The 25,656-nt window shown below is 40.8% G+C and overlaps 1 protein-coding gene across 1 annotated transcript in view; it reads right to left on the reverse strand.

Moving 5' to 3' along the window:
* Nucleotides 1-25,656, reverse strand: part of GADL1 (glutamate decarboxylase like 1) — a 164,263-nt gene that overhangs the window by 39,516 nt on the left and 99,091 nt on the right. The window contains exon 14 of the mRNA XM_037070782.1: nucleotides 12,004-12,093. Coding sequence (XP_036926677.1) covers nucleotides 12,004-12,093 — 90 coding nt within the window. The remainder of the gene's footprint in view (nucleotides 1-12,003; nucleotides 12,094-25,656) is intronic.

Below are 25,656 nucleotides of genomic sequence, written 5' to 3' on the forward strand. Positions count from 1 at the left end.
ACACACACACACACACACACACACACATGTTGCTTCTTATGGTAACTGCCAGGACAGGGTAGCAAAGCTGTCATAGGAGTACATGGAAAGGGTACGCATACTCAAGTGTCTGGAAATGCTTCCTGGGCACGGTGAGAGGTTCACAGCCTAATTTGAAGGTGGAGTCGGACACAAGACTCCCCTATATACTAGGTTGAAAGCTGTGTGTGGCCTAGAGAAGACAGGGTCATAGCCATCTTCTTTAGGAAGGAAACAAACACATATCGTTGGTGCCTCCTGGGGGGAAGTGCAGGGGAGGCAAGCCATAATGGATGCAGAAGTGGAAGGACATGTAGCAGGACACTGGAGACAAAGAGAGCGATGGGAAGACATGCAAGGAGGCAAAAGTACAAACACTCATCTCCGTTATTAAACTCTGAGTAGGGCTGGCAGCCTGCTTGGTTTAATGCTCTGCTGTCACTGTCTTGAAATTCTTAATAATTTTTGAGAAAGGGGCCCCACATCAGCACCCTGCAAGATGGCTTACATGCACTATCTTACACACTGTGTGCAAATCCATAACATATCACAGTGATTTGATGGGTGAGCAAACTGAGACACGGGGTGGTGAAGTACTTTGCCAAAGCGATGCACCCCGAAGAGGTGATGAAGCCAGGAACTGAACCTGAGCTTTTCTTCCTGGCAAGGGAACGTGTTTGAAGACAGTGGCAGGCTGGCTTTCCAAGTAAAGATGGGAGTAGGCGGCTCAGTCGGGCGAGGGTTAGCTGGACACAGCCAGAGGCTGGGGGACACTGGGTGATCATGCAGTCCCTGAGTGAGGATGGACTCTTTCCTTTAGGACAAAGGGAACCATGGAGTGACAGGATCGAGCGTGTATTTTAGAAAGTTTGTCATTGTAATAGTGGATGAGGTAATTTGGAGGAGAGCAAACAAAAAGACATGAGAAAGACATCTGAGGCTCACATAGCCCTTCAAATACGAGGTAACAGGATTGATAATAATGAACGCTAATGTTTCATGAGCACTTACTCTGCGTCTGATCCTCCACCTGGATTACGCTATGCAATCTCCGTCAAAACCCTCTAAAGTAGGTACTTTTGTTATCTCCATGTTATTGATAAAAAGAGGAGGCAAACAGAGTTTAAATAACTCGTTCGTAGTCACACAGCCAGCGAGCACCAAAGGTGTTATTTATTTAACTCCAGATCCAGGCATTTAAAGAAACTCCAATAAATATCTTAACAAGGTGTCTTTTTTAAGTAAAAAAGTTCTGAAATACATATGAAAAAATTTAAAATATAATAGTAAAGAATGCTGTTTAAAAAAACCCAGAAGGATAGAGTTTTAGCAGCTTTGAGCATCAATTATAAAGCAATTCCACTTGAAACCTTTTGGTCCTGGCACAAAACACAGAAACACAGATCAATAGGACAGATCGAAAAATCCAGAAATAGAATAAATAAAGTGTTTTTAAAAATATATAACATAATAACACAAGCGTCTCATAATAAAAAATGTTAGGAGCAATTATTTCATAAATCCAATTATAATAACTGGATAATAATTTAGGGACCCAGTCAGGTTAGATCTATGTCTTTACACTGTACACAGAAATAACCCCCATATGGATTAAGGAGTTAAATACAAAAAAATTGAATTTACAGAAAACCAGCAGGAGATGGACTGGCATGCTTATCAGATTTGCTAAAGCACAGCAACTTCAGCTTTGAAGCAGTGGAATAAATCATGAAGGAAAAGGCTGACAGATTTGAATACATAAAAAATTCAGAACTTTTGTACAATAAACAAACAGCAAGACTGAAATAAAAAGGACATTATACTTAGGGCAATATTTGCATTCCACCTGACAAAAAGGGCTTTAAAACTCAAACTCTCTCTCTATATATCCTCATTCAAATTTATAAGGAAAACATCAGACCTCAAAATATAAATATGGAAGATATGGAAGAAAATAATGAACACACAGAGGAACACAGGCAACCAAGAAAAAAATAATAAGTTGTTCAACTCACCGACAATTAATACAATGCAAGTACAGCAACCTTAAGATTGTTCACCTTTCTAAATAATATTTCCTCCCAAGCTGGCATCACCCGGCATTGCCACAGTTGGGTTGAAACCTGCATACCCATTCCTCCCTGGCGGCCCTGGGAATGGATACAACCTCCTTGACAATCAGTAACATCCCACTACTTAGCCGGAGTCGGGCTCAAAACCATATTGGTTTTCATAATCAGGAATTACCTCCCTAACGCCTTATCCTCTGGAAGTAATGAAAGCACGAGGGCAGGCGAGCATGAAGATATTCATCCACTTTTGTTTGCAACGGTGAAATGAAACAACAGGAACGCCAAAAAGTAAGGGCGTGACTTTATCACCCAACAACATAGACGGTTAGACAGGGGAAGGCATTTTAAGATTTTCTTTTCAGAAATTGAGTCCAAGGGGATGAAGACAAAAACAGAGGTAGCTTGAGGCGAAGCAATATTCAAAGAAAGTCATGAAATATTTCCTTTAAGATTGTCAGAGCCTGAGTGTGTCCATCAGCTGAGGGGGAGCACTGTGGCAGAGGTGAAAAGTGAAGGTGTGGGAAGGGGAGGGAGAGGGAAGGAAGGAGAGGACAGAGGGGGGAGGAGGAGGGAGAGAAGACAGTGGTGAGACCCGAGTAGGATGCACGCAGATCCGGGCAGGCCACTGGAAGGTAAACACAGAAGGCGCTGCTGCGGAGACAAGGGACATTCTCCCTCCAGAATAAAGACGACGAAAGAGACAGAGACACGTTTGGCGTGAAGACAAAGACCAATTTGATCCCAAAGAAATTCTTACTCTGGCAAGTGTTTCTTGGTTTGACACAGAATCCGGCAGCCCTGACACCAGGGACGTTGTAATTCTGTAACATTTCATAACAGCATTTATTCGTCAGCATTTAGTGTCAGTTCCCAGCTAGAACAGGAAAAATGAGCAAAAGTGCCACCAGGGGGCAGGTTTGCCACTGGTAAATGGACTGAGATCTACAAAAACCACAAGTGCTTTCCTTCAGCACAGGGTTCAGTCTTTGTTGTGCAACAATGAATGCTGCATCTAATCCAGAGCAATTTCCTTAATAGCTGTGTTATAGGTACAAATTTTGCTCCATAAACTAAGGTGTGCAAGAATACAAAAGTACCTTATAACCTTTAAATAACATTAAATCCAACCTCAAGCCACTGTTCCTCTGAGGCCAGGTTAAGAGTCCCTCTGAGTCATTGTTGCGGCTCCCCCAGCCCCAGAGTGTCTGGGAGAGGTTCTGGGAGTCTTGGCCAGCACTAACACGTAGGCCCAATATCTGAAATGCTCATGATCCGAACCAACAGGATCCCCTGATATGCCGTGACTGTGAGGTGTCCTTGCCTATTAAGAATGGGCAGAGTCCCATATCTGGAATATACAAGCATGTGCACACCCCCACACACACACGTGTGTGCGCACACACCTCCTTTGGGCACTCAAAGAAGGGACACGAAGTCAGTCCTAGCTGTGGAACTCTTGCACCCACCCTCCTGCACCCCTCTCAGCTCGTCTCCCCACTGCCCTCAAACCCCTTGCCTTCCTCTCATCTTTGGCCAGCTGATGCTGTTAGAAAAACTGGGGAGACAGATGTCTTCACGAGACGTGCTCAAGAGAGGCACGGAGCCCAGAGGCCCTGTCTAATTCTAGGGACGAGAAAGGAGAGAACACAAGAACGGAGTACTCCCATGTGTCCTAATCGTGTGGCCGCATTTGCCACAATATTAGAGTTCTTAAAAATCTCCCTTTTATAAGTCTGGCAGCACAGAACAGTGAGGTTTTTATTGGGGGGGGCGGGTCTAGATAACAAAGAACCCGGGCATTCCAAGCAGCTGATAACAGGCCAGGGAATGAAATCATGGAGAAATAAAGACAAAAAAGGGACACACTCTCATTTCCAGCAATGTCTTCTGACACCTGAACAGAAACAGGTAATCGAGGACTGGAAAATTCAGGTCACATGTGCAGATGTTGGTGACAAGGCCGGCTGGACTCCTGGCATGGAGCGAAGTGCACCGGGGCTTGCGTCATAAACAGTAAACCCAAGGAGCAAAATGGCATTTGCGAAATACAGACATTGTGGAAAGCAGTTGTCTTCTTTGGCCTCAATTCCTTAGTTTCCTTTGGTGCCATCTAGAGTGGCCAATGGGTCGCCCTGTCACCAGTGAATAAGAGTTACAGCCGTGTCAGCTTCAGGAAGCCACACACATGACCCTCCTCTTTCCGAACCAGTCCTGTCCGGACCTCAGGCCCGGGAGCCCTGGGTCAGCCCACAGAGACACCTAGTTTCATTTTACCCAATTTTCATTTTTGATAGATACGCAGATGGGCCAAGCTCAGAACTTACAGTTAAAGAAAAAAGGCCCAACAGAAAAAAAGAGAAGGGACTCTGTTAACCTTGGGCGAGAACATCGAAGGAAAGAATAAAATAATTTTGTAATAAGGACACCTGTACTTATCTGCTTTTCCTGGGGCTTTGAAGTTGCTACCCAGGACAATTCCTATCTAAGTCCCTGAAAATGTTTAAAAACCAAAAAGCACTATTAATTAATTAATTAATAACAAGTCGGAATTTTTATGGTATGCATCTAAATTCATTGCTTAATAAAAAGAACTCATGGACTTGGCCGCTGTACATGCATATCCAACAAGAACGCTGCTGGAAACCTTCGCTGGTTGAAGTTTTATAAACCCAATGCAGCGAAGCTCTCTAGAAAGACAATGACTACACAACCGGGGATGAGAGATGAGCGTGAAAGCCATAAAGCATCCAGAGTATCCCGCGCCCTTGAGCAGAAGAGACGCCCCAGTTTCCTCTGCTGGTTTCTGAAGGAGGCCGTGGGTCCTGGACCCTTAAATGCAGAACGAAACACGAAGAAACTGATTACAGCTATTAGAATAGCTGACAAATTGTAGGTAATAGCACCTCTTACCTGAGACAATACTTCATACCATTTTCTCTCAGAGCTTAAAGGTTTGAGGAAAGAGAATGATACAGTGTCTACAAGACAGGAAGTGCGTTTGTTAAGCATTTTCAGCATCTACATCCCAGCCACTGTCAGAAGGAGAGCCGCTCAAGTCACATTTAGAAACATTTTACTTGAAAGGCACTTCTACATTAGATTTTCCTTAAATATAAATTTTAAAGATAGTGCCACTTTAAAAAAGGGAGGGATATCCCCTTGGAAACAGGAGTTTTGAAGAACATACTATAAAATCTGTATCACAGAGTTAAAAAGAAACTCATCTTTAAAAATTAGAAAAAAAAAACTGTTGCACTTTTAAAGAAATGAGTGTTTTTAGTTTGTAATCCCAAAATGAGGAGCTGGGTATGCCAATGGCACAGATGGCGATGAAAAGGAAATCAGAATCAGAATCCTCAGAAAGACACAGAGGCTCTCAAAATGTGTATACGTCCCGATGCACACGTGTGAGCACACACACACATGCACACGCGCAACAGAAATAAATACAGCATAGCAAGGGGTGCTGGAGCCCGACCTACCATCCCAGGGAGTGGCCGGTTAAGATGGCTTCCCTGAGGGGCTCCTCCAAGGGACCTCCTCGGTTTATGCCATCTCATCGTCAACTGCTGTTAATCAGAAGCCTGCCAAGAATACCACATTCTCTCCAAAGATATCTGGAATACCATGTCAAGTATATGCCAAGTAAGCAATAAAACAGCAAGCCTATCTATCGAGTAGGTTCTCAAAGATTCATTCGTCTTCTACTGCTGAGGAGAGAGGAGCCTGTTATGAATGACGACCGCTGGCCGCAAATCTGCAGGTCAGCCAATAAAACATAAACTTGAGATGACCATGCAGGAGTACAAAAAGAAAACTCGTTAATTACTTTTAAGAATGTGAATTTTTGTTGGCATAATGTAGAATTGTTTATGAAATGTCAACAACAGAGGAAATCGCCTGCTTCACGCCACTGAGAAATGATGAGATGAAACAAACCGATGGAATTTTCTATTCTAACCCTGGGTCTTAGCGCTTTCCCGTTCGTCTTTGCAATCCGCCCCCAGCTTCCTCGTCCTCTATCTCTGTCTGATCGCTGGGGTGAGGGGGGGTGAGGCTTCAGAAGAAACAAACACATGAACTTATTTCAGGAAGTCACTTTAGAGAGCAAAACATGACCCCGGTACAGTGCTGGAAGCTTTCAGGGAGCCCTGGGGGGCCTGTCAAAGGTCTCGCCACAGACCCGCAGGGGGAATGCCTCTGAATTCAAGATCAGTGCAGACAGCGTGGAAATTTTAGGAAGGAGGGAGAAAGAGAGATGGGAAGAAAAGATAAATTATACTCCATGTCTGGGAAAAAGTCACAAGAGAAAATAGTTTGCTAACTCATTGATTGAACATTGTACAGTCATGATCCCCAAACAAAACTGCCCCCTATGATATAAGAAGAAACGACTCAAAGCTCCCTTAAGAGTTGTTTAACATTTTAAAATCCACCCTTATAAAAATTACTTTGTGTATTTTTAAAATGTATACACTATATATTGATAAAGTAACACACGTAGTGGGGTAAATTCACTCTTAGGAACATGCAGTCAAAGCCCTTGTCTAGATAAGCACTGGAAAGAAGGGGGAGGGACCAGTCAAAGAACACGTATGAAGGACCCACGGACACAGACAACAGGGTGGGGATGGGCTGTGGGGGAGGGGCTGGACGAAGGAGGGCATAGTGGGACAACTGTAATAAGAAAAAAAAGAATAATTTGGAAAAAAAAGAAAAAAGAAGCCTATGGCTTCTATAGGCCAGTTACTCTGTACTTTGGTTTATTACCATTATTATTCTCACAAAAGCAATATACATTGATTGTGGAAAGTGAAGAAATTAGAACTACAAAAGAAAGGAAAATGAACTCTATCTCTAATATATTTTGGAGCCTATTGACTACCTCTTATCTAAACATATATACAATATTTTATGTGCAGGAAAGGGGACCCGAAAAAACCAGAATTAACTTCTGGAAGGAGAGCCCCTCCGTTCCGGGAACCCATCTGTATCAGTGTACCAGCTGGCATTGCTGCGTTCAGCTTCCGTGAATTTTCTCTGAAGACTCTTTCAACACGTTTGCCCATTTCATGATGGGTGATTTATCAGTGCACCTGCCCACGCCATGCTGAGTGTTCAGCAGTTTTTGACCAAAAACCACACAATCCCCATGCCCCCACTCCCTGTTCACCCAGCCTCAACCTGAGTGACTTTTTTGTTTACCCAGATGAAAAAAAGGCCTCACGGGGAAATATTTTGCCAATGTGGAACAGGTGAAACAAACAAACAAACAAATAAAAAGCACAAGCACTAAAAGGCATCAAAATCAATGGGTTCAAAAACTGTTCCGAGTAGTGGAGAAAACGTCTTGATAGGTGTATTGCATCAAATGGAGCGTAAGTCTTTGAGGTGACTGAGGTGACGGTGTATGTAAGAGTAAATACACGATTTTTAGAAATCAATTTTATTTTCTGAGGGCCCCTCATATATAAGTATCTATACATAAACATAATTTTTCAAAATTATTATCAAACTATAGTGGTTGCTTTATAACTCATTTTTAAATTAATAGTAAATTATGAACATGTTATTTTGGAACAGAATTTTAATTGTCTATATATTTAAAATTTGAACAAAGTTATGTATTAAAATTTAACGTTTTCCCATGGTTGAATATGTAAACGTTTACATGTTTTGCTATTTTAAATAATGTTTAGGAACTTCTGAGTGGCAATTTAGTCCCCATAATTCCGTGATGATTTCAAAATTATACATTTCTGAAAGTAGAAGCTCTAAAAGAAAATATATGCCAAATTAAGATATTTGATATGTTTTATAAAGTTGGTCTTCAGAAAATTTGTACAGATTTATGTGCCCATTAACAGTTATAATGAGTCCCATAACATTTTTGCCAACAGTAGGAATTAACATTAAAACCACAGTAATTTGCCAATTTGAAGAACAGAAGCTATCCATCACCTAGTTCCTAACCAGTTTCCTAACTAGCAGGAAATCTGGTGAAAGTCCTCTGGCCTGTTTTATAGGTTCAGGGGTTTCAGCCATGGAAGCCACAAGAGATTGAGTGGAAGATACCTGAGTTGAGGCCTTTGGATGCCAGGCAAATGGGACTAGATTTTATCCTACAGACCAGTCAGTCTCATGGGAATGGTACTATCACATTAGGGAGTGTTTTGGAATTGTGGGCAGATGTCTTTGTTTCACAGTGTTTGGGGATGGCTACTGGTGTTTTGTGAGTGGGAACCAGAGACGCTAGCTGCCCTGCAATGTGCAGAAGAGTCTTGAGCAACGAAGGACTGCCCTGTGCCTTGTACAACTTCCAAACGCCCTACTGGAAATGCATGAGAAGAGAAGCCTTGGGTTACACTACCCAAGCCTGGAACCTAACTCTACTTTACATTCTAATGCAAAAAATTCTGTGCCCACTTTTAATAAATACTAAGTTTTCTGCTGCCATGTAAACCAAGGGGGAAATGTTTTCTACAGAGCTCTACCAAGGTTTGTACACCATTTTAAAAAATTATATTGTTAATACCACACCATTTCTGTTATTTAGATATACTGTGATTCTAAGAGTATGTGTGAGAATCATATCCCTTCCTCGTGTCATTTATGTAATGACATACACATCTTTATTATAAACTAACTTATTTCTCCTTCTTATTACATGCAAGGCCTTCCATTGCATTTTGCAATGTTACAGGTAGGGAAGTCACAGTTTTTATTGGTTTCATATTAGGAAAGTAAGGGAAACATTAACAATATTTATTCTAAACAGTGGTCATTAGGTATCCAGGGTAGAAATCAGCTGCTGCAGAGAATAGGAAGCTGTTCAGAGGCTTCCAGCAGGACAGTGACATGATGAAGCAGAGCTGGAGGTGTGAATGCACAGAGAGTGGGAAAACAAATGGGAAAAGGAGATGGCAGGAGGCAGAGACCAGAAAAGAGGCCGATACAATCTGGGCAGGGAGCTAACGAAGACCTAGAATCCTGCAATGCCTGAATGAATCAGAAAGAAGAGCATTTGACGGAAGCCATCTTAAAAAGAGAAGTCACCGGGACCCAGTGATGGAACACAGTGTCATCGAATGACTGTCATAGTGCTATTAGACTGCAGAATGATTGTGTTCTCAAAAATAGCCTCACATGTATGCGCACACATACACAAGCACACACAATTCACATCTTCGTGCTTACACATTCTGAAATGCCACATTCATTACCAGATAATCCCTCTCCCTGCCTGCTGTCAAAGGGAAGACTTATCACACTATTGATTGTGAAATCCGACAGCTCAACCCGACACCAGGCTGAATCGAAGGGGTGATGCCTTATTCGGTTTATTTATTTGTTTGTGATTCTCCACCCAAGATAAACCCTGAAATAAATTTCAAGTGTGCTTTAAGTGTGCTCCAGGTTATAAATCGCACACTGCATTCTCACACTACAGTAAGCATAAAGCCACACAGATCAACAACAGATATGTGTGACTCCCTTCCTGGCCAACTTCATTCACGCACGCCGACACAAAGAGAAAGAAAAGGGAACAGAGAATCAGAGAAGCAATGATAACTTGTCTGTAGTGTACTTTTACTAACCAGAAGCAACTATAAGAATTTAAATAGTATGATATTACTCTCGATGAGAAAATCATGGTTCTAAAAGGCAGGAAAGCATTTTGCAATGAAGGGATAGGAAATCGTAGATATCAACTATAAAAGAATCAATCCTGGAAAATACTGGGGAATAGAAGAGAATGTCCTGATTTATAGTCAATTTTCAGTGAAAAAGAACAGTGTACCCCATGCTGACTTATCAGATTTTAGTTTCTATATCCATCCTTAATTTCAAATTTTCTGATCACAGATAATGTAAATATTTCTTTAAATAGTGAGCCAAAAATATTTCCACATATGATAAGACTCCTTGGTTATCACGGTCCATGTTTGTGCAACAATACTCTCAGTAAAATACAAGTATCACAATCTTAGTTACTTTTCTTAACTATTGAAATGTGAGAAAAATGGCCACCATTTCCTTCTCAACTCTAAGCAACCATTCCCCCCACTCCACCAAACAATGTCAGCTGCATTCCATCAAAGTGGGTAGTGTCCCTAGAAACCTCACCATTCCATTCTCACATAGTTCAGTTCTTATTTCTTTTGATGGGTTACTTACCATCCGAAATGTATTCTTTAGCACTTTCCTATTTGCAATGTGTGACAACAATGCAAGACAAATCCCAAGGACTATTAACGGCCTAAACTGGGTAAGGAAGGGCTTGTCCACCATGAGGCACAGATGACACCACTGCAGTCTCTCCTCGTCTCTGCTGCCTGATCTCAGGTTCGACAAGAGGCGGATATTACCATATTGGGTGTATGTTACACTACAGTGCGGGAGGCTTAATGAGACCTAAATAAAAGATGGCCTGAGGCTAAAAGGAGAGGCTGTAGGTAAGGTTATAAGTGGCTGCAGCTTAATGACCATGGTCTTCCCTCTTCCTTCTAATGAGGCACAAATTCCAAGCTCCTTGTCATGGAGGACAAGGACCTCATGACCTACCTTCTGCCTGTGCTCTCTGTCACCTCCCACCACTGACCCTCTGCATCTGTGCGGTCTTCAAACCACAGTGTCCTCTCTTAAGACTCAAGGTCAAGATGCCAGCAGTCTTCCTTGAATCCACTTCTTTACGGTTGTCCCCTGACTGACATCTACTTATTGTTCAAGACTTGGCTGCAGTGTCTCACACTAGGATAGATACACTTTTCCTCTGTTTGCATGACAAACGGGGTTTATCTCCCTGAAGGCACCTACTTAGCACCCTGTGATTATCTCTACACTCACTTCTCTTTCCAAATATGAGCTTCCTATGGGCAGGGACCAAATCTTTTTTGGTGTTTGTATCTCCAGTACGCAGCAGAGTGAGCGCTCAGTAAATGTTCAATGCTTGCCTGACTGGGAGGTTCTTCCTTTTCTTCTCAAGGGCAATAGAGAACCATTGACTGTAAACCACTGAAGGTAGGGAGGGGTCTGCAAGGCAGAGTTTGTACTAACCAGGGTCAAGGAGCTAGCTGTGCTTGAGAGGGAAGACACAAGGCATAGAGCATCACCTAATTCCCTGTCATTGACTGTCGTGAACTCTCACTCTGCATGTCACAGCCACAAAATCCTCAGGGGAACTCCCAGTGGGTCTCACTTCAATATACTCTATGTCCATACAGCAGGGGAGTGAGGTCAAGTAGTGTTGATGCAAACAACTTCATAGTCCTAGAAATTTGGGTTAGAGACAGGATTTAATTGGCTGGGTCATATGAGGGGAGGTGCAGATGAGACACAAGAAGTCTCTTGAGTCTGGGGCTTCTTGTCATTTTGTCATTCTGGATTGTCAGCCCTCACCAGCTGTGTGTAGACACTTCCAAGCACATTTTGTTCAATAATCAGTTAAAACCCACTGCCAACATCTCTCTTCTTTTTATCCCATAAGCCCAACAGGCATAAGATGCAGGACCTTTGGTTGGAAAGCACAGAGTGTCAAACTCACAAAGGGTACCAGCTTTAAACCTTTAACATTCTCTCCAAGTGAGAAGATGCACACAGTCACATAGTAGCAAAAATGAAAGAAGCAGCTCATCATATAACCTTAATCCTATTACCAGATCACACTTTCTGAAGTATATTATAAATTAGAACTTTGAATAAATTCTATGACTATCTTGCACACAGCATAATTGTTTTGGATTTGTGTGTCAAGTACGTTAATTTGTTAAGTGTAAACAATGTTTACAACTGCTTGGTGTTTCATTAGTTTTTAATACACTAGGAGCAAGTTCTGTAGTTCTTCAAGATGTTTTTGCAAATACAGAATCACTTATAGGATCAAAAAGAAAAATACAATTTACTTATTACTTACCGAATTAAGTTTTGCCCAGAACTCAGGCCCTTCTTTCATTTCTCTGAGGCTTGGTGGAATGTACCAAAAGCAAATATTGGCATATTCAGGCTGAGGATTAAGAACATTTGAAAATTGTTTTGTTAACCTAAGATTAATCTTAAAATGCAATTAAGTCTTAGCTACTTTCTTTAAGAGTTATCATGTGTGTACTATGTTGATAACAAGTCAGAATTTGACAGAATAGACATCTATTATGCCTTACTTCTGATAATGGCCTTGGGAAATTTTCTTCTCAGCTGGGTGCACCTAGATCAAGAATAAACACAAAGTCTGAAGCAGACTCACTCCAGTTCTTACTGGATTGACCTGTATGCACATATTCCCAGAGATGCCCTGCTTCCTCCCCTTAACCCTAATCTTTAGGTTACTTCTAACACCACTTTAACCTTCCAATAACTCCTTCTCTACTCAAGGTAGCGAAAGTTGTCTTCTGTTACCTGCTATACCTGACAAATGAAAAATCCTCGATTACCACCTGTAAGTGACACACTTGAGTTTCACTTAACTAGCTCTGCTCTGACCCTAGCCAACACTGCTTTGGAGGGAAAAAAAGCATCACCTCAACTTCCAACTCTCAAGTATCACAATCAGTCTCAACCTCAGCAAGGACATGAATCAGCTGGGGGCTTGGAGGCTCAGAGTCTGATTAAATCCATCAAAGAAAAGACTGAAGCATCTCAGCTGAGCCTTAAGAGGGTAGTGCATCGTCTATGTTTGAGAAACTTTGATATAAAATAGTCATGGCCTAGTCCTCTTCTCCAGTAACCTGTTTTCCTTTCAGAGAGACACAATTTGGTTAAACATGGGGTAACATTCCGGGACAGGCTTCAGTCCAGCCATTGTCATGTAGAAAAGGAGATCTTTTCCACTACACCCTTCACCCTCACTGGACAAAAACCTAGGGCATGCCAAATGTGATCACAAGACTGGTACTCAACAATCAGGTGATTTGGGACATTATGTTCTGGGTTATAAATTATAAATACAGAACTGAATTCAAAAAAGACTGTAAGATTCCAGTCAAGATGGCAGTATATGCAAACGGGATACGCAAATCCTCCCAAAACCACATCAAAATTACCACTAAACTACAGAACCTCCATTACTGAGAACCACCTAAAATCCAGCTGAACAGAAGACCTACAGATAAGGATATAAATAAGAAGACACATTGAGATGGGTAGGAGAGGTGCAGAGGTGAAACTGGCTTGTCCCAAACCTGTGTGTTGTAAATACAAGTCGAGAGGGATATCTTGGCTCTGGAAGCCCCCTGTGAGGACCAAGGGGTCTGAGCTTCATACCAGGTGCCTCAGCCCATGATTTCAGTGCTGTAACTTCTGGCTGTAAAAACTGGTAAGGACCCTGGCTGGTATAGTTCAGTGGATTGAGCGCGGGCCTGCAAACCAAAGGATCACGGTTCGATTCCCAGTCAGGGCACATGCCTGGGTTGCAGGCCAGTTCCCAGCAGGGGACACACAGAAGGCAACCATACATTGACATTTCTCTCCCTCTCTCCTTCCCTTCCCCTCTAAAGATAAATAAATAAAATCTTTTTTTAAAAAAATTCCCTGTTAAAAAAATTTTAAAAACTGGTAAGGATTGTGGCTGAGACTGAGGGCTTCTGGAGTCCCAGGCACTCCTCTTAAAGGGCCCATGCATGCGTTTACTTGGATTTACATGCTCTGAGGTTAGTGCTGGGACAATAGCTGGAAAGGCACCAGGAACATAGGAGGAGGTACTGAATCACCTGGCATTAGGGCGAGAGCTGGGGGGCAGGTTGCCCACAGACGGAGTGCTTTCAGAGGTCATTGTTCCTTTTCTGAGTCCCTACCTCACATACCCAGTAGGCAGGTGCCACATCTGAGTCTCCGTCAACCTGGCTAAACTATTAGCCCCACCCTGGCGATTCCCTGAGATCCCCTCCACCCAACTTGTGGCCCCATCCAACCTGCAGCCCCAACAAAGCTGTTTTCAGTGGCTTTTCCATATGTAGGTCTGTCTTGATTCATGCTTCAGACTTTCCTAAAACTTTTCCAACAAGCAGCATCTGGCCTCAGTGTGCCCTGTACCTCTTGCAAAGTGACTCCAGCCCTAGCACTAGGGATGAGCTAGCTGGTGGCAACTGGTCTTGGTTCATAGCAGGACCTTTCCAGAGTACCTCCAAGCCCAGCACAGGGGCCAGCCACCTGCAGCTAGCTTTGTAGCTCATGCTGGGTGACGCTAGGCATGGCTGACCTTAGCTTGCACCTCCCGAGTGCCCAGAGCCACCTCTATAAGTAACACACTCAAAGGGTGAACTCAGTGGGCACCAGAGCACCATTAAAGTAAGTCATGCTCCATGGGGAGGGCCCTTGGACAGCTGATCCTTCCTGGTGGTTGCAGCCAGTCCTAATAGCCAATTGGCCTGAGGGTAAATCCTTGAATTCCAGAAGCAATCAAGACTCTACTACAACAGGATGGTATACACAGACCACATGGGAGGTACACCCAGAGTGCCCAGCTCAGGTGAATGGGGAGGCTGTGCCACTGGACCCTATGGGACACCTTCTATATAAGGCCACTCTACAAAGGCCAGGAGACATAGCAACTCTACTTAATATACAGAAACCAACACAGGAAGGCTGCAAAAATGAGGAGACATAGAAATATATCCCAAATGAAAGAACAGAATAAAACTCCAAAAAAAAGATCTAAACAAAATGCAGACAAACAATCTATAAGATGCAGAGTTTAAAATTCTGCTTATAAGGATGTTCCATGAACTTAGGGGAAGAATAGATGGACTTAGTAAGAACATCAACAAAGAGATAAGAAGCATAAAAATGGAACTAAAACACACACACAAAAGAACCAGTCAGAAATGAAGATTACATAACTGAAAGGAAGACTACATTCCAGGGAAGCAACAGTAGGGTAGATGAAGCAGAGGATCAAATCAGAGAGTTGGAAGATAAGGAACCACCCAATCAGAAAAGTAAAAAGAAAAATAATCTAAAAATAAGGAAGAGTATAAGGTGCTTCTGGGACAACCTCAAGCATACCACATTCACATCATGGGGGTGCCAGAAAAGAAGAGAGAGAGCAAGGCATTGAAAATCTTTGTGAAAAAAATAATGACAGAAACCATCCTTAATCTGGTTTAGGAAATAGACATACAAGTTCAGGAAGTGCAGAGAGCCCCACACAATACTAGTGCAAAGAGGCCCACAACAAGATACATAATAATTTAAAAATGCAAACTATTAAAGACAAAGAAAGAACTTTAAAAGCAGCGAGAGAAAAGCAGCCAGTTTTTTTTACAAGGAAGACCTCATAAAATTGTCAGCTGTTTCTCTACAGAAAATTTGCAGGCCAGAAGTAATTTGGAAGAAATATTCAAAGTAATGAAAAGTAGGAACCTATAATCAAAATCACTCTACCTAGCAAAGCTATTATTTAGAATTGAAAGTCAGATAAAGAGCTTCCCAATGCCAAAGTTCATTACCACCAAACTAGCATTACAAGAAATGTTAAAGGGTCTTCTTTAAGATTGGAAGGAAATCAGGGAAATACATGAAAAAGGTGAAGGGATTAAGAAATACAAATTGGCAGGTACAGAATAGTCACAGGGATCTAAAGTACAACATAACGTATATAGTCAATAATATTGTAATAACTATGTATGATGCCAGATGGGTACCAGATATATGAGCGTGATCACTTTGCAAGTTACATGTCTAATCATGGGGTCATATACCTAACACTAATATAATACCAACTGTGATTGAAAAATAAAAAAATTATTTAAAGTCAAAAAATTTTAAATAATTTTTAAAAGACATCAATTATGAGGAAAGAACTGGGTGAGAGAGGTAATGGGGAATATGTTCTGGCTTCATTTTAATGAATCAGTGTTGAATCCACTTCAAACCAAGTGTTCACACTTGCCCTAAGAGGCTCCCAGTTGGAAAAAAACAGAACTGATTTCGAAGTGAAGAGGTCTTCACTCAGAGTGGGGCAGAAGTGGACACCTGAAGGCCTTCCCAGAAGGCCCTGCTCCTAACTAAGCCTCACCTCTGGCATCAGTTGGACCAAAACAACCTGTTGACTGTTTTCGGCAGGACTCATCACCCTCATTTCTCTTACTTTCTCCATAGCATACAATCATTTGTAGCAGCAAGAGCTCCTTCTCCCTCCTCCACATTTCTTGCTTGGTTTATCCTTAGGGACTGACTAGGCCAATCATTGTGTCCAGGACAAACAGGTTGTGCAGTGAGAAGATAAATCTTAAAATTTTGGGAAACTTTTGAGTTACTCATCAATGGGACTGACTTTAGGAGATTTCTAACTTACTCAGTTTTCTTTGGCACTCAGAGCGGGGGGAAAAAAGAAAGAAAAAGACCATCACACAACTAGCATGCTGGCACACAGTACTGCCTTTGCAAGACTCCACATAGAGTAGTGCTACAAGAACCTATGTAGGTTCTTCACTGTCAATGTGAAGACGGAGCAAGGTACAATTCTGCAGCCTGCTCACTCTAGGACATTCTGCAGAAACTGCAAGACTCCTAGAAAAACATTCTCTCAATTCCTGTTCTACAGAACCAGGCTCAAACATTTCTAAATGGGGACCTCAGCAAGATGAGCCTGCAAGACTACAAGAATCATTCCTACACTTAGAAAGAGTTTTAGACTCTACTGGACATGCTGTAAAATTGTCAGGACCTGAACTTCAGGAAGAGAAAGACGTCATTCTTTTCATCTTAACACAGGGCTTTTTGCTTGGGGTGCTGATCCACAGTGACAGAACAGGATTAGGATCCTGGAATACCCATCAGGTGTTGGAGCAAGGCCAACGAAGAAAGAAGTAGCCATCACATGGAAACCCAAACAGGCCTTTTCATCCTTGTTCTGTGTGTGGCATTTTATTGCCTCAACAATTATTGCCAAGCCCAACAATTGTTGCCAAGACCCATAGGACCTCTGGAAGCATGATAAGCACAACATAGTAGCCAGCTGCCCTCCCCGAAGTCAGAATGACAAGAACAAAAAGAATTGCCCTGACAAACATGACTTATTAACTACTGTTACCATCAAGCATGTTGTCTGGGCAGCCCCAGAACTATAAACAAGGCAAGGCAAGGAGAAGAGCTTAAGAAGAACTCCTGCACCTATTTCTCTGGTTTTTGTTCTGGAGTTCAGGAGAGAATCCGAGGTTAGGTGGGTGTGCATAACAGGAGCAGATGCTATTGGTCTCGAACATCTGAGTCCACAAACATGAGTCTTTATTTTAGCTCTCAGTGCTGGAACAGACAATCAAATATAACTTTAAATTATGGCTGTGAATAATTAATTTAAAGGTGATGTCTACAATTCCTTGAAATTTTTGCATCAGATTTTTCCTTGGAGCACTGAAAACATAAAGAATATGGAGGGTAAAGTTACAATAGAAACTCTGAGCAAACAGTCAAGAAATCATCTGAATTTTGCTCTTCACTATTCTAGCATATATATACATATATATATATATATATATATATATATATACACACACACACACATACACAAGCATATTGCCCATAATTTCCAATAGTATTTTTAGAAGAAATAAATTATCTTTGAGTTTCCTGATGGTCTTATTCATCTGTGTCTCCTTACTTCCTTTTGTTTGTCTTGGAATTTTAAGCAGAATGTGACTTTTCATTTGTAAAATAAAGCAATGTTTAAAAATGCAAAAATAAAAGATTATAAATCATGTCTACCAACTCAACACCTTGCTCACTGGGTTCTCAGCACTGATAGTATTTGAAGTGACTTCCATTTTTCTACCACACAGTGTGTAGGTCATAACCAGTGTTAAAATAGTTATCAATAGCCATTGTAGAGTTATGCTCCAGTTTCAGTATAAAGTTTCACTGTGTTTCAGAAGGAGGAAACAGCTATCATCTCGTATCTTAAAATCAAGACTGGTACTATATAGAGTTCTCATTTTAACTCATGAGTGAATGCCCAGAAACATTTCCAGCTCAAGAAGATAAGTTCTTGACCTGTTCATCTTCTCACCTTTGAAATGTATAACATGCTTATTGGATTTGACAAAAAAAACTACAAATTTTCAAAACACAGAGTAGTCCAAAATGGAGTGCTATGTAATATAGAGTATTATGTAATTCAACTCAATTTCTGCAAATATTGATCATGCAATCATTATAGTCTTTTAAAAAAATCTTTATTGCATTTTTCTACTACCACTTAGTCCCCTTCTACCCTCTCCCCCTCCACAATCACCACACTGTGATCCACGCCCATGACTCCTTTTCCCACTTTTGCTCAATCCCTCCACCCACTATCTGCACCATCCCCAAGCTGTCATTAATAGTCTTTCTACATCTATACAATTTATACTTGGATTTATGACTTATAATTGATTTGGTTTTTCTAGGATAGAATGTAGTGGCCTTCACAATTCTTTAGTCATTTAATGTGAATAAATCTTTTTAAATCAATGAACTGTGGTTCATTAGAAAGTAGAAGAAAAATATAGTTATTGTCTGTCCCTAAATTCTAGAAATTCATGTCTTTATATCAACAAAGATTTTTTCCCCAGGGAACATTTATTTCAATGATCAATTTATCTCCTCTTAGCTCCCAATTCACCCTTTCTTTGTGCCCTGCAATAATGGAGGTGGACTCCCTTAAGTATTTCTCCTTGCCATCTGCTCCAGTCTCAGTCGCCATCAGCAGGAGGAGCTGGAGGGACACTCAGAAGGAAGAGGTGTCTTCCTGGATCCAGTGTGCTCACCTCATGGGTCTCCTGCAGCCCTTGGGATTCTTTCCTGCAGCACTGGTGACCAACAGCAAGTTGCCCCCTGACAGCTCCCCCCAACACTGCTTTTAGAAGTGCTCTCACTGGGATTCCTTCTGCCCAACCTTTTAGAATGGTACGGCCTCGGTGCCATGACTTTTGAAAACTTGGGTAGCCCTTTTGACACATCATTTCATTGGAGGGAATCGGATGCCGCATTTGATGGCACACCTCTACTGTGGTCATTTCTAAAATGCAGTTGAAAAAATTTCCTTTGAATATTCACAAAGAGCATGTTTCAGTTTTTTTGTCTCTACCTCTGTAGTTTGTATTATATATGGTGACTTTGTTCAAGAGGCTCTAAACCACTAAGGAGTATTTTCAGAGTAGAACTGTTCACATGCCACTTAATTCCCTACATATGTGAACACCTGACATCTTGGTGTCTTAGGAACACATTTAGTCTATGTTCTCTAACACCATAAGATTGAGGAGGCATAAAAAGGAACCTAAGTGTCTAGACCAAAGACATGATAGTGAAGAGTCCTGGCTGGCATAGCTCAGTGGGTTGAGCGCAGGCCTGCAAACCACAAGATCGTGGTTCGATTCCCAGTCAGGGCACATGCCTGGGTTGCAGGCCAGTTCCCAGCAGGTGACTTACAAGAGGCAACCATACATTGATGCTTCTCTCCTTCTCTCCTTCCCTTCCCCTCTAAAGATAAAAAAATAAAATCTTAAAAAAAAAAGAATCTAAGACATGATAGTGAAGGGTACAAAAAAGCAGTAGTAATGAATGCATTGTCATAATCTTTAAAAATTCACAGAGAAGTAGAGAAATGTCACTAAAAAAAAGATGGAAAAATTTTGTCCTGACTTTCAAAGAGAAAAAGTAGATATATTTCAATAAATAAAGCAAGTGTTCTGATGCCACTTCCAGCAAGGGTCTAGGAGCAAATGATATGAGAAGCCATAGGGAAAAGTCAGTGGCCCCTAGCATGTAGTAGCTTGCACTCCCTAAAACGGAGTCATGTTAAAATAAATTCATCTCCTTTGTTTACAATGCCATTAGATCACAATAACAGTAATAAAAACAAACTAGCAGTATGCATTTTTATCAGTATAAATGCAGAATCTAGCATGTAGATGAAACAATCATGAAAACGGAGAATGGAGAAAAGGGAAGGAGTAGAATTTAATTGACTTCAAGTTCACAAGTTTTAACTATCTGATTAGATTACTGAAAAATGTCAAATGCAGCACTGAATAGCCTACATTTTGGAGTCACATGGATATGGGTTTGAATTCCAACTTCACCTGGTCTTTGCTTGGTAAGCGTCAAACTCTCTATGCTTCAACTTTCCAATCTATAAAATGGAGATGGTATTATTTGCCACACAGAGTTGTTCTGACCAATTATTACCAATACCATATCTGCCATACAGCAGGAATTCTGTTAGTGCAGTGACTATTGTTTGGGACTATATTGGTAGAAAGAAGTATCCTTTTCCATTGGATAAGTAACCTCAGTAAAATCTGTGAGACACATCACTATGTTAATTTCTATATACCATATTTGAATAGGAACATTAAGAAGTTTTAGAGCATGTTCAAAGAGGNAGTTCACAAGTTTTAACTATCTGATTAGATTACTGAAAAATGTCAAATGCAGCACTGAATAGCCTACATTTTGGAGTCACATGGATATGGGTTTGAATTCCAACTTCACCTGGTCTTTGCTTGGTAAGCGTCAAACTCTCTATGCTTCAACTTTCCAATCTATAAAATGGAGATGGTATTATTTGCCACACAGAGTTGTTCTGACCAATTATTACCAATATGTAGTATCATATCTGCCATACAGCAGGAATTCTGTTAGTGCAGTGACTATTGTTTGGGACTATATTGGTAGAAAGAGATATCCTTTTCCATTGGATAAATAACCTCAGTAAAATCTGTGAGACACATCACTATGTTAATTTCTACATACCATATTTGAATAGGAACATTAAGAAGTTTTAGAGCATGCTCAAAGAGGGGCAACCAAAATGTTGATCTTAGTAAGTAAAATTTTACGTGTTCTAGATATTGGCAGAGGCAGTGGGATGAGAAACCTGACTTATACTTCTATATGCATATCACCAGGAATTCAGAGACCAGATGGCATTAGGCACAGGAAGTTAAATTGCAATGGAATGAGTATTACCCAAGGAGAAATATCCGATAATCCAAGAAACGTTCCTGGCAAAAGGAATAGTGCACACGTAGAAGTCAACGTGTGTAGGAGGATAACAAATACTTGGAATGAATAGAGGACAGGGGTACAGAAGAGAGGTGAAGTTTGAGTTAGAAATGGGAGTCCTTTCACGAAGGACTTCCTCTTACACAAAGCTTGGGAGTTTGGGTTTGATCCTGGAGGCAATGTGGAGACAATGGAGAGTTTCAACCTAGGGGTCAGAGATCATTTTAGAAAGGCCCCAGGGTGGCTGCAGTGTGGAGATGAGCTGAAGGGGTCTAAGACTGTAAGTGGAAGATGAGTTAGGAGACAGTGTCTATGAGGAGTAATGGGAGGCAGTGGCTTCAGGAGTGAAGGTACTCTAGATACATTTAGGTGATGGGGAAGGGAGATAGTGAAGACAATATCAAAATTTTGTTTGGATGGACCATACTTCTTTGTTTCCTTCTTTTTAATTCTCACCTAAGGATATTTTCTCATGGCTTTTACAGAGAGGAAGGGGGAGAAAAAAAACATTAATGCGAGAGAGAAACATTGACTGCTTGCCAACCATATGTGCCTAGACCAGGGATCAAACTTGCAACCTGGGTGTGCGCCCTGACTGGGAATCAAACACGCAACTTTTTGAGTGCAGGACAATGCTCCAACCCACTGAGCCATGCTGGCCAGGGCTGATGGATCATATTTCTGATGACCAAATTAAGAATGGGGAATTTTGCTTAAAAAATGGCTACACACTCATACTAGGAAATGCTGAATTTGAGGTATCTATGGGAGTCTAACGGAAAATTCCAGGACACCGCTATATACAAAGGACCAGAGTTTAGGAGACAAGTCAAGAATGGTGACATTCTTGGGGCTATTTAAACAATGCTCTAGATAAGGATTAGACATTCTAAGGAGAGCATGTGAACACAATGAAGTGCTAAAGACAAAAAAAAAAAAAAAGAAGAACAGAACTTCACATAAGGACTGAGAAGAAAAAGTCACATGGAAAGGAGAAAAACTGAGAAAGTCCAAGACACCAAGACAGGAGAGAACTTCAAGATCATTGGAGTGGATAATGGCATAAAATGCTGCAGAAGTCCAACAAGATGAAGATTAAAGATAATGTGTTGGATTTAGCAATGAGAAGGTTGTTGTGATTGAACAAAACTATGTAAAAAGATAACTATGTGTTGCAACATGTTTGGTACATATTAGCAGTAGGATTCAATAAATATTAGAATATGAATAAAGAAAGCTTCCTAAAGATGAATGAACTGTGAATTCTCTGACACAGGAGGTCTTCAGGCAGAAACTAACCCCCTGTGACAGGTACTACCAAGAGAGGTTCCCAGCATTGAGCAGAAAGTTAACTCAATGTCCTTGAAGAACCTTTGTAACTCAGAAAGTCTATGAAACTCAAATAACTCTGCCTAGCAGAGAACTCAGGAAAAGAAAAGCAAAAAAAAAAAAATGTGAATAATTAGGACTCTCCCAAGAGATCAAAATAAAATATGTGAATGAGAGAATAAGAATGAATATACCTCTAGGAAAACATCTATTATTAGATCTTAGATTGAACACAGGAAAATAGAGATAGGATTCTTAGGTTCCTATGAATAATGCAGGATTCATTTGAAAGGATAACTTTCAATCATCTTTAAGAAGATATGTGCTATTTTTGCACTTTTCAGGACAAGATATTCAAGTTTTGGACACGCTGTTTTGTTTTGTTCACTTACTGTTTTCAGTGTTCTACTTAACACTCTACCGCTATCTGCCTAACAACAAAAAATATATACACTTTCAGCGGTTTCAGATACCTGCAGTCAACTGTGATCTGAAAATATTAAATGGGAAATTCCAGTAATAAGTTTTAAATTGCAAGCTCTTCTGCATAACATGATGAAATCTCATGCCATCCAGTTCAGTCTTGCCTAGGACATGAATCATTCCTGTGTCCAGCAGCTCCGTGCTGTACACACCATCAGCCCATCAGTCACTCAGCAGCCACCTGAGTTACCAGATTTACTGTCACGGCATCATAGTGCTTGCGTTCAAATAACCCTCATTTTACTTCAAAATGGCCCCAAATGCAAGAGTAGTGATGCTGGCAATTCAGATGTGCCAAAGACAAGCCGTAAAGTGCTCCCCTTCGGTGAAAAGGTGAAAGCTCTCCACTTAATAAGGAAAGAAAAAACACTGTATGTTGAGATTGCTCAAATCTATGCTAAGCACGCATCTTCAATTCATGAAATTGTGAAAGAAAAAAAAATTGTGCTACTTTGTTGAGAGAGATCCCATTTACATAACTTTAATTGCAGTACTAATATATTGTTATAATTATTCCATTTTATTATTAGCTAGTGTTGTTAATTTCTTAATGTTTCTATTTATAAATCAAACTTCATTACAAGGATGTGTATATGTAGGAAAAAACATAGTACATATAGGCTTCAGTGCTCTCCACAGTTTCAGGCATCCACTGAGGGATTTGGAACATAGGCCTGAATGATAAGCAGGGACTACTCTATATATAATTATAGACTTTGATTTTTTCTAAATGGAAACAATTACAGTTGCACAGACCTGAGCTCCAGATGAATCTTTGTATCTCTTCTCTTAACTATGGGTTATATTTAATCAGGGTTATATTTAATCAATCCAGTGAAAGCATTTGTTAACAAAAAGAGGCTAATCCACTTGACACTTATATGTAAAATTCAACATCTAAATTTACTCTATTTCTCCAAAGGGAATACAGAGAAAAGGGGCAAATTGCAGATCACCTACAAAAACCCTTATTAGTAGGAATTCTGAAGAACCATTGAGGAAGCCACCTTCACTGCTTTGGGGACTTCTGGTTCCCGTAGATCAAATACCCAGGACAGAAGGCCACCCAATAATTAAAACCCACCTCAACTTTCATAACAAAGATGTGAATGTTTACACTTCCCTAAAGATGATGGTAAGTGGTTCCTCCCTCATTTTTTAAGGCTTTAGGAAGAATCTACAAATAACTTTGAAATCAGTTCATCTTTTTTTCTCACCACTTTGTTTTTATTAGCTCTATAAAAGACTGCAGTTCTGACATATGTAGTACTTTCCATAAGCACTGCGGTTCCCATAGCCAGATAAATGCAGAAGGCAATGCAAAGTTAAGAAAACAAAGAGGTAACTCAACCTCAAGAAAATAAAAATGGCCTCTCTAATGCAAGAGAATAAAAAATGTGATTCAAACTCAAAGTCAAGCCAATTGTAGAGTTGTTTCACCCCTACATGCTTAAATATGCATCTTTAAAAGTATAGACATTTTCTTACATTATCATAATCATTAGCCATTATCATGCTAAGAAAATTATCAATAATTCCCTGGTATTAGCCAGTAATCAGTTCATATTAGAAATTCCCCCAACTGTTTCAAATTTAATCTTTCCTACTGGCAGGTTCAAAATAGGATTCTAACACCTTCGTATGTTGCATTTGGTTGTTATGCCTCTTCTGTCTCTTTGAACCTAAAGTGATCATCACCACTTTCTCTATTTTTATTAATGCCACTGACCTGCTGATGAAACCAGGTCACCTGTCCTGTAGAATGTCCCACTTGTGAAATGTGTCTTCTTGCCTCTTTGAAGTGTTATTAGAAAGTCACTTAAATATGAATTATTTTGCCCTCTTGGCAAGTTGCTTTATAGCCCCATTTTTTAGGAACTTTGAAATCCTTTGTAGATAGTGGTGGAAGCCACAGTCAGAATTCTCTGGAGCGGGGTTTCCAAAAGTTGTCTGAAGACCTGGACTATGGCAACAGTCTCCTAATTTGTCTTCTGTATTTGTTCCTTGTCCTCCCTTTACCCCACCCCACCCCCCATTCCACTCTTCCCAAGACACCCAGCATAGTCTGAAAATGGAAGTCAGATTCCTATCTCCTTAAAACTTCTCCAGTGATTACATTGGAATAAAAGCCTAAGGTTTAAGCATGACCCACCTGACTCCAACTAATCTGGTCTCTACCCACCTCTCCAACATCCTTGCAACCTTCTTCAAGCCTTTGCATTGTTCACAGATTCTACCTGGAGTGCCTTTCCTTCAGACCCCGCATGGCATGCTGTTTCCCTTCCTTCAGGCCTCACCTCAAAGATAATCTCAGTGGGCTGTACCTGGAATACCCAAACCCAGGAAGCTATGCCCCACTCACACCTTGTTTTAGCTTTTCACCTTACTTCTTTCCATTATAGTACTCATCACATCTGCCACTGTCTAATTACTTCTTTGCATACTAGATCATCTCTCTTGAATTCCTTTGTTTTCCTAGGACTTCTCACTACCTGATATTTCCTATGAGTTAACTTGCTTGTTTAGTGCCTATCATGTTTCTTTGGAATGTAAGCACCATGAGGGCAGGAAACTTCCCCTGGCCTTGTATCCCCAGTGCCTAGGACTGTGCCTGGCACATGGCAATTGTTCAATGAATCTTGTTGAATAAATGAACACCTAAAAATAGCCAGATTGCTTGTATACCAGATAGTTCCTAGGCTGCAATCTCCAGATGCTTTTTATATCAAGTTAAAAATTGGTATTGAATATATGCATAAGAAGATCTAAGAGAACC

Source organism: Sturnira hondurensis, unplaced genomic scaffold (assembly GCF_014824575.4).
Source record: "Sturnira hondurensis isolate 20B ecotype Veracruz unplaced genomic scaffold, ASM1482457v3 Scaffold0019006, whole genome shotgun sequence".
Classification (NCBI taxonomy): Eukaryota; Metazoa; Chordata; class Mammalia; order Chiroptera; family Phyllostomidae; genus Sturnira; species Sturnira hondurensis.